The 9,963-nt window shown below is 57.7% G+C and overlaps 1 protein-coding gene across 2 annotated transcripts in view; it reads left to right on the plus strand.

Moving 5' to 3' along the window:
* The window catches only part of NOS1 (nitric oxide synthase 1 (neuronal)), an 89,797-nt gene extending 81,267 nt beyond the window's left edge, over positions 1–8,530 (plus strand). For both annotated transcript variants that reach the window (XM_005863789.2, XM_014537697.1), the window contains 4 exons: positions 1,004–1,198; positions 1,694–1,815; positions 2,742–7,599; positions 7,843–8,530. In XM_005863789.2, the coding sequence (XP_005863851.1) occupies positions 1,004–1,198; positions 1,694–1,815; positions 2,742–2,757 (333 nt within the window). In that variant the 3' untranslated portion in view covers positions 2,758–7,599; positions 7,843–8,530. The remainder of the gene's footprint in view (positions 1–1,003; positions 1,199–1,693; positions 1,816–2,741; positions 7,600–7,842) is intronic.
* Positions 8,531–9,963: the final 1,433 nt, after the last annotated feature.

Genomic DNA, 9,963 nt, shown 5'->3' on the forward strand with positions numbered 1-9,963 from the left:
GCGGGGGGGGTTGGGGGAGGCCTGGGGGGGGGGGGTCCCGGGAAGGAGGCCAGGACAGCTGGGGTGAGGGGGAAACTCAGAGAGTCTGGGTGCGGCCATTTGACAGCTGCTGTAGACATACATCAACATCAGGACAGCCAAGCCAGGTGGACAGCTGGATGTCAGCCTCGGCCGAGGGGAGTTTCCTGGGCCAGAGGCATCGAAACAGCCTGTAGCAAATCCCCGGGGGCCCCTCCCATCCCCTTAGCCCACTTCCTGCTCCAGCTGCAGCAGCTGGCTTTGCACAGGTGCGGCCTGGCAGCCCTCACCTATCCCCGCCTCTTGCTGTCTGCCTGGGGCTGCTCTGCCACGTCAGCATAGGACACCTGTGAGAACCTCACTCCTGCCGGGCCAGCGTGGCTCAGTGGTTGAACGTCAACCTATGAACCAGGAGGTCACAGTTCAATTCCAGTCAGGGCACATGCCCAGGTTGCGGGCTCGATCCCCAGTAGGGAGCGTGCAGGAGGCAGCCAGCCGATCAATGATTGATGTTTCTATCTCTCACTCTTTCTGCCTTCCTCTCTAAAATCAGTAATATATATATATATGAAAAAAACAAAACAAAACCTGGGGACAGAGATCATTGGCCAGAATAGGCATGGCCACTACAAGCCTGTGAAAATTTGGAAATACGTAATTCCCAAAACAAAGGAATTCTATTGGTTCTTGTTGCTCTTCGCTCTTGGCTCTTGGCATATAAGGCTCTGGCGTCCACACCCCGTGGGGGGCCCCTGATGGTTGGAGAGAGGAGCAGGTAGACAATGCCCCCCGTGAATGCCGCTCCAGGAGAAGTTCTGGGGGCCTCCGCAGAGTGAAGTGCAAAGTGGGGAGCCGCTCCTTCCCGCAGCCTCGGGTGGGCTGTCCTCCTCCAGCTTCACTCCCGAGATCCCAGAGATCACCCCCTGCCCGCAGCCCCCACGTCGGCTCTGCTCCCCGGGGCTCACGCAGCCCCTGCTCCCCACAGAAGTACGTGCAGGACATCCTGCAGGAGAAGCTGGCGGAACCGCTGTACCAGGCCCTGAAGGAGCAGGGGGGCCACATCTATGTGTGCGGGGACGTCACCATGGCCGCCGACGTCCTCAAGGCCATCCAGCGCATCATGGCGCAGCAGGGGCAGCTCTCGGTGGAGGACGCGGGCGTGTTCATCAGCCGGCTGAGGGTGAGTGGCGGCCGGCCTCCCGCTTCCCGGCATCCGGGGTCCTGTCTCAATGCCTGGGGAGCCATCACGACATCCCTGCTCCCACTTGGCCCTCTCTGGCTAGGGTAGAGGATGGGGGTGTCCCAGCCCTCCGCGGAGAGAGGAGGAAGGAGGGCGGGCGTGCAGGGGAGCAGGTGGGATGTGGCTGGGGCTGTGGTGTGGCGGCAGCAGCGGGCAGGTCACTGGGAGAGGGCAGGGGGTGTGGAGGCTCCCGTTTGACCTCCCCTCCTGTCCTCAGGATCCACAGAGCAGCAGCTTGTCCCTGGACGGACCCAGGGTGCTCATTGTCACCCGGGCTGGGGAGACCAAGGGCACTCCCGGGGGCGCTGGAGCGCCTCGGTTCTTTCGGGCCCGTTTTTTTTTTCGGGAGAGTTCATCCTGGGTGTCCGCGTGCCCGCCCTCTCCGTGCCCCGGGCTGGCCTCTGAGGGCTGTTCCCTGACTGTTTCCGCCCCTAGGATGACAACCGCTACCATGAGGATATCTTCGGGGTCACCCTGCGAACGTATGAAGTGACCAACCGCCTTAGGTCTGAATCCTCAATCGCCTTCATTGAGGAGAGCAAAAAGGACACGGATGAGTAAGCTGGCCCCGTCCCGCGGGCGAGGGGTGGCAGCGCCCTCCCTCTGGTCCTGGTGGGCAGGGGCGTCTGACCTCAGTAACGGGGCCTTCCCCCCGAGGGGTCCCTGAGATGCAGCAGCAGCGCCTGGGAGCAGTTAGAAACGCACCCTCCAGGCCCAGGCCTGCAGAGCCTAGGCCTCGGGGTGCAGTGGTTCCTCTGGGAGACTCTGTGCCCTCAAGTGTGGGAACCCCAGCTTCCGCCTGGGGCACCCCCTAGTGGAACGACGGCTCAGGGCTCTGCAACGTTGTCTTGGGTTTCACACCACGTCTCTCGCCCCCCAGAATTGCTGGGAACACTCTCATTGATGCAGATTCCAAGTGGCATTCTTTTGACAGCTTCACGCCTCCCTTAGAAATGGCTGGGAACAGTCTGGGGCACCCGAGGCCGGGATTGAGTCTCCCTGTTTTCGGCCGACCGCAGTGCCATGATACGCCAGCCTGAGTGTAACCTCACGCCCCCCTTCCCCGCCCCGGGAACGCCTCGCCACCCCCGCCCTGGGCCCTGGAACGTCGGTAGCAGTGGAGCCGTCGCGTTTAGAGTGGCAGAGGGCACACGCTCCAGCTCTCACATACCCTCGCGGACTTCCCCTGACCAGCCGGCCGTCTCAAAAACACACTCGTGTGTCCAGGAGGCTCACGTTACTGCTGTGACCGTCGCACTCCTGGGGCTGTCACTGAGCCCCTTGCATGTCCCTCCTCCTGGCCGGTGTGTTGGGAGCCAGCGCTCACCCATTCGTCCGGTCGTTCCTTGCAGGTCCCAGCTGGGTGCCAGGTGCAGGCAGAGAGAGCACGGAAGGCCCGTGCGGAGTGTAGGTGGCCGTCCCGTGTCCCTAAGCTCACAGCGGCCTGGCGCGGCGCTAACTCTCCTCACTTCTTCTCCCGCAGGGTCTTTAGCTCCTAACCGGATGCTCTTGCCCCGACGGACGGACGGCAGGGGTCCGCCCCACGCGCTCCGGCAGGGGTGGCGGCAGGTTCCCTAAGCGTGGACACCAATGAACCTTTCCCACGGGACCCGCGCGGCCCGCTCTGCCTCGTCCTGTCGCCGCCTGTCCTGGCTTTCCTCCCCGGGTCCTCGCCTCTCCGTGCGTCCTTGGCCTCCTAGGGTTTCCTCCTGAGTCTTCCTGCTGCGATGCGATGCCTTTATGCTCCTCAGCGGCTCTGACAGCACTGCCCCCCTCTCCTGACAAGGACAAGTCCACGCTCGTGGAGGCCCTGGGACGTGGGGCGCTCCCGGCGGGCTTGTTTTCGGGGGTTCCCCTGGGAGAGGCGCAGGGATCACACGGAAGAGTCTTCTGAGCCCGTCTCCCAGCGCTGAAGCCCCACCTTATTACCTTGTACGGGATGACGTCTGGTCGTGCGTGTGATGGGCCTGGGTCTCCGTCAGGCCTCTTGCCCACGTGAGCGTGTTGCCTGCAGAGCCCGGGGCCCAAGAACCACGGCCCAGCCTGCGTTGGCTGCTCACGCGTCCTGCACTGAGGGACTGCGCCTGGGTCCCTGTAACCCTTGGCAGCACCCTAATGGTCCCGGAAATAAAGGGTCCGGGCACGGAGAGGGCATGTGAGGATTTAGGGGGAAATCTCCAAGGAAAGGGGAGTCGGAGGACGAGATGCATTTAGGTTCTTGCACCAGGAGGGCGCCCTGGCTGGGAAACTCACCCATCTATTGGATTGAGCAACCGTGCCCCCAGCCCGCCCACCCCAGGCCCTCCCAGAGCAACCCCACCCATGAGGCCAGAAGTGATGCTGTCCAAGGGAACGGGCTGCAAATAGGAATCTTCTCATCTCGGCCACCCCCTGACTTTGGACAAGTCTCTGGTCCTCGGATTCCCCTCGCTGTAATGTTATAAAGCTAAGAAGTATGAATGGATGCAACTTTAAAGTTGTGAAGACTGGAAACAATATTAAGGAACAGTGTCATCGTTCTGCGTTTATTCCCCCAAAGAGGGCTGCTGCTGCACCCTCGGCGGGAAAATCCCGGAAGCCAGTCGGGGTGGATCAGGTTGGGCAGGAGCACCGCGTGGCTTCCTCTGCAGGCCCACAGCCCAGGGTGGAAAGGGCCTGGCCTCCATGCTGTAGGCCTCCTACAAGGCATCCCCCACACGTTTAACCTGCTAAAATAACGGCGACAAATAAATTGTCCTCGACAGATTTCTCTTTAAATGGGCAGCAGAGTCGTTAGCAGAAATCAGAGTTGGAACAAGTTCTCCCTGGCAGGCAAGCCGCGGCGTTGACCCTCTCAGAGTCAAGGGCATGGGAGGCAGGGAAGTGCTACAGATCAATGCAGGCAGCATCCACCAGAGAGCCGAAAAGTCCCAGTGCCCACCCCCCAGGGCCTGGCTCCGGGTCTGCTCTGGGCTGGGCCCCCAGGGTTGGGAGGGAAGCATTGGGCCAGGCCCATCCTTCTGTTGGGTTTGGTCACAGAAAGACAGCCCAATGGGCATTTCTTTCTCGATGCTCCGTGTGTGTTTGGGGGTGGCGGGGGTACCAAAGAGAAAGTGCCCTGGCCTCTTTGGAAAGGCCTTAGAATGGGGGTGCCAAAGAGGTGTTGGGGAGGACACCCTCCAAGACTCTATAAGTCAAAGGGCAAATTATATCTCATCTTTGTCCACCCTCCCTGGGAGCTCCCACGGGTGCCCCGTCCCCTGGGACAGAGCTGTGACCTCCCCGCCTTCCTTGAGTCCTGTTTGCTCCTGCTCAGACTTCCAAGGGCATAGAGACCAAACGCTCAGCATGCTCCCCGACCCTTTCGAACCTGGAGGGAAGCCCCTCGTAAAGCCCGGCTCTCCTGCAAACACGATTCTGTCTCCTAGCAGCTTTCTTTCCAACCCCTTGAGCTTTTTGGAGGTACCGCCTGCGATGTCACTAGCTCCCCGGGGAATGTGTCCAACCTCCGTCAAATCAAGCTTTATGCACGAATGCTTTTCCGTCGCCGAATAAAGACTTGTGAGCACTCGGTGCCAGGCGCCTTCCTCCTCTCTATCCGCGTCACGTCCGTGGAGAAGCAGGCAGGCAGAGGGAAACGTCCTCTAGTTTTATCAGGGAGGCCAAAGAAATGATTACATAGCCAGGATTCATCTTTCTTCCCGGAAGGATCTTTTCCTTTTTAAGTAAACGCCTTTCCGCCACAACACAGCTGCTTCCCAGCTCCTGGCTCGCAGACGGGAGACTAGACTGATCTGTTTCTCTCCTTTGTCGGAATCCCTGACACCAAAAGCCTGGCTGTAATGAGCCTTTCAAGGGATGGAGAGGGAGTCCTCGAGGGTTTAGCTCTGATCCAGGGTGTGTAAGTGCTGCCCTCTTGTGGCGGGTTTTCGCTCGGTCCCAGTAACCAAAAATTTGGTTTAGCAAGAGGTGAGCCAAAGTAGGGTTGGCTGGGCACTTGGGGGCCACCCAGTTTACAGACCTTCGATTTCCCTCTCCCCATTGAGTTGGCCTGCAGTCACTGCAACCCCGTTTGAACAAAAGCTCTAAATACAAGTGAGTTTGGCGGGAGGAATGGGTCATCCCTGAACAGAACCCAATTCCCGCACCTTGGTTTCTATGGAGTGAGACCCCAGGTAGCTTTCTTTTGGGGGAGAAGGCTTCAGACCCACCAACATGGAGTTTTGGAAGCTGGCCTGAGTTCATGCGGCCAGGTAGAGCTTGCCCTCTTGTTTTTAGCTGGCCATGTTTACTTGTAGATTTCATCACCACATGAGCCCCTGCTTGTGCAGACGGCTGTGGGCTGGCGGATTCCTCACCTTTCTGAGGCTGCATAGTCACCTGTAGGACAAGGTGGATTACATGAGATACTGCCCCTGAGATGCCCAGTTATAGTACCTGACCCACTGGGAGCGATCACCTTTTATTTTTTCACTTAATCTATAGCATTCTTGCTTCTCCAGAATGCAGAAGGCATGGCACGGTGTACAGAGCAAAACACAGTTCCCCTTTTATAGGCGGGTAGAATCAGTATGCAGAGGTACGATTCTTAGAATCAACATAAATGTCTGGGGTTCGAGAAGTGGGTGGATTCCACCAGCAGGTTTGGGAGACACGTGTGCCACAGAGTAGGAAGGGTGAGAGCAAAGACAAGGACCAGGGTGGGGCATGGAGGGTACGTGGGGGATGGTGTCAGAGGTACCCAGCTTTGAAAGGCTGCGGAGGGTCGGAATGGCAAGAGAGACGCTGGGAAGATGGGCAGGGACCAGGCGGTGGGGAGGGGTGAGTGGCATGTTAAGGAATTTTGACTTTATTTGGTAGGCAATGGGGAGTCCTTCAGATTGTTTTTAAAAGGGAAGAATAAGGTGGTGATTGGAGTTAAGCCTGGAAAAGAATGTTCTGGCTGCAGCGCAGAGCTCGGAGGGCCGGCCGGTTGACCTCTGGGCAGGTGATTGCAGGAACAAAGGCTGGAACGAGGAAAGAAACAGATATGGTGATACAAGAGGTTCCAGGGGCTGAATCAACAGGACTGGATACCCATCTGTCCTGAAAGATGAAAACAAGAAAGCCGAGATTCTGGCCTCTCGGCTGAGACGGGGCTCGGGAGATAACACAGGCCCCGGAGAAAGATGAGTTCGCGATGCGGACGTGACAGCCAGCTTCTCCCGGAGTCCACAGGGTCAGTCCTCCCCAGGGTCAGCCGGGGTCGGCCGCACGGAGAGAGCTCCCCACCACCCCGCCCCCCGACCAGGAGACCGTGGCCTCCAAACAGAGGGCTTTCCTGCCAGACACGCTCTCAGCGGCCACCTGCTTGGGGCCCCAAAAAGAGGTCAGATTTGCCCTAAGTCCAAACCCTGTGAGATTTTCTGACCGAGATCATGGGGCACAGGGGCCCTGCCAGAACGGGCAACCCGGACGTCCGGCCCCTTCGCCCTGCAGCTCCGCCGTTTTCAGCCGGTCGTGTTTATTTGTATATTTCCACCCCCGCTGCCTCTGTCTCCAGCACGTCACGGTGCCACCTTGTCCACAAAGCCTCTGTCTGAATCCGCCCGTTAATGAGACGCCTGCAGGGGACCAGAAGAAAGCAGCACTCACCTGAGCATCCCATACGACCTGTCCTGACTCCCTGCCTTCTCCCCAGCCCTTGCCACGTCTCCTGCATCCAAATGCCCTGTTTGCCTCAAGAATGACAGGCCAGCAGCAGGGATGGCGGGATGGCGGAAACCGCGATCTGACCGTCTGAGGGAGGGGCCCTGCCTCCCAAGGACGCAACCCAGACGGTTCCGATGAACTTGGCAGCTGACCCCTGCCCGGCTCTCCAGTTCCTGCTGGTGGCAACGTGGCCCAGGAGGAAAAGCTGCCCCTCCCCACACACTGTTGCGTCTCAGGTGTGAGGACCTCGTGAGCGCTCACGCCGGGGAAGCAGTCTGTCCCGGTGTCTTCTCTGGGCAGAGCGCGGCCTGGGGAGGGGTCGGAGCACAGGTGTCTCCGTGTGTTCCTGGGTCTGTTTTGTCCTGGAATCGCGGGGCGGCTCTGAATGGGGAGGCCGGGCCCGTCTGGTCCAGGACAGAGCCCACTCTCAACCAGGTGGCCCCGTCAGGCAGCAGCAAATCTGCCTGGAGGTGCTGCCCTGCATAGTTTTCTAGAAAAAGATTCCAGGGCATCAGAGTGCCCAGATGGGGCTCCTGGGCTCTGGGAAATGCGGGGTCTGTCAGCCTCGGCCCTGTGGGCCTTTGGGGCTGGAGGGTTCTTCGTGGGGGGCTGTCCTGGGCATTGGAGGATGTTGAGCCAGTAGTCGCCCCCTCACCGTGACAAGCGCAGAGGTCAGTGATGGCGAACCTATGACACGTGTGTCAGAGGTGACACGCGAACTCATTTTTTTGGTTGATTTTTCTTTGTTAAATGGCATTTAAATATATAAAATAAATATCAAAAATATAAATCTTTGTTTTACTATGGTTGCAAATATCAAAAAATTTCTATATGTGACACGGCACCAGAGTTAAGTTAGGGTTTTTCAAAATGCTGGCACGCCGAGCTCAAAAGGTTCGCCGTCACTGGCATAGGTCTTCGGACATTACCCGATGTCCCAGGGCCAGCCGAGCGTTCCTCGGCCGGTGGTTTTGTTTCTATTGCCTGCTGCCCCACCGAGACTGGAAGGATGTGGAGGGGGAGTGAAAAGATAGGGTTTCACAAACTCCCGCCCAAGTCAGAAGGATGACAGTTCCGTTTCCATAACAGGCTGTGCGCTGGGCATCGTTCCGATGAAGACACTCAGAGGCCCAGTGCCCTCCGTGCCCGGCCTCCTGCCTCCACCCTGTTCTCCATGTTGCTGTGTTGTCCTTGTGATTGTAAGACCCACTCTGGGTTCGGCAGTGATTTCCCGGAAGGCTGAGCGAGAGCGGTCGGTCGGTTGGTGGGTCGGTTGGTCTGTCCCTGTGGGATTCCATTCCGGGGTTGGGAACTGGGCCGGTGGGCAGAGCGGTGTCTCATCTGACCACACACACCATCAGGAACGCGGACTCCCCCTACCTCTGAGCTCTCGATGCTGCTATCTCCGCCAAGTGTCCCGTGCGCTCCGGCACCTTCCTCAGAGGACCGACGCCCGCCTCACGCTCTTGCAAGGCCGTCCAGGCTGTGTTCACCGCATGCTCTTCCTCTGTATAGTTCTCATCTTCTAATTGGATGGAATTCAAGCAAAAATCTACTTACGCCTGTTTGCATTATGGTTAAAACATTAAAAAGTGGCCCTGACTTGGCTGACTGCTGTCTTTTGTGTGGTTTGCCTGGAATTTCTCATGCCGTCGCTCACTGTCACAGACCGGGGTCCCCCGGAAGCCCACCCTGAGACAGAGGAGTCGGGAGGCTGATTGGGGAACGGTCTTGGCGAAGGGAAAAGAGGGGCGCAGAGGGGGCGACACAGACCAACAAGTTAGAGGAAAAGCAGGGGGTGCAGTATTGTCTCAACCAAAACTTCTGCCAGCCCGGCAGGGGATTCTGAAGGTGACCTTCAGGGTGAGATGCAGGTCGGAGGTGGAGCAAGAGGCGGTGCCTGGCCCCTACAGAGTGCTTCGTTGATTAAAATAATGGCCAACAGTTATTAAGTCCTACCCTTCACCACGACACTCAGACATGTTATCGTTGCTCTCCCCAGTTTAAAACTTGGGAAACTGAGCCAGAAGGGGGTCGGCCAGCTTGAGCAAGGTCGGCATAGCCAGTAAATGTCACAGGCGGAGTTAGAACCCAGACTGTTCCATGCTAGAATCCGCATTCTTAACCACCATTTTGCTGCTCAGAGACCCAGACTGTCCAGGTGCAAATCCCAGCCCCCCCGCTTCCTAGCTGTGTGACTTTGGATAAGTTAACAACCTCTCTGTACCTTCATTTCTTTACTGTAAAATAAAGATGATTGTTCCAAATTCACTGCATTGAGATAAGATTAAATGCGGTAATATATGCAGCACAACCTGGGATGGAACGGAACGGAACAGAACAGCCATATGTTACAGAACAAAAGGAGTTCACCCATTGGGGCTAGCAGAGCCAAACACTAAACACAGAAAGATTGGCTATTTTACTACGAATGGGAAGCAAATACTCCAGAGCCCGAACTCCCCCATGGCATGGAGGCTACAGGGCAAAACCTCAAGACACGGTGGGTGAAGGGGTGAGGGCTGTGCTGGGAGTTGATGGGTCGGAGGTGGGAGGGTAGTAAGTCATTTCTTCAGTCCGGGGCACAGCTCTGAGGTCTGCTCTGGCGTCCCTCTGTCTGGTTTCATCGGAAAGTAGCCAGGGGGTTGTTCCACCTTGGGGCTCAGGAGCTGAAAGATACCTCAGGTCAAGATGTTATCTGGAGCCTGCCGGAGGCTCGGGCCTTGTGATCTTCGGTCAGGGCCGGGCTCAGGGCTGCTGCTGCCTCAGGGGTTGCTGGTCATCCAGGGGAAAGGCTAGGTCTCCGGTGGAGAGAGACACAGAGAAAGAGATGGTGTCTGGAGCTAGGATTTAAAGCTAAGTGTAGTCAAAGTCTTAAGGAGCCTTGGTTTCATACACACAAGTAAAGAAACTAAGATGGTGTCTGGTTCCTCCCAGCTTTCTCAGCCCTTGTCTCTTATTGAACCCCAAGCAGCCCCATCTTGATGTCATTTGCCATTTGATACTTGGGCGCTGGGTTTCTCGGGCCTCCTCAG

This window comes from Myotis brandtii, unplaced genomic scaffold (assembly GCF_000412655.1).
Source record: "Myotis brandtii unplaced genomic scaffold, ASM41265v1 scaffold181, whole genome shotgun sequence".
NCBI lineage: Eukaryota > Metazoa > Chordata > Mammalia > Chiroptera > Vespertilionidae > Myotis > Myotis brandtii.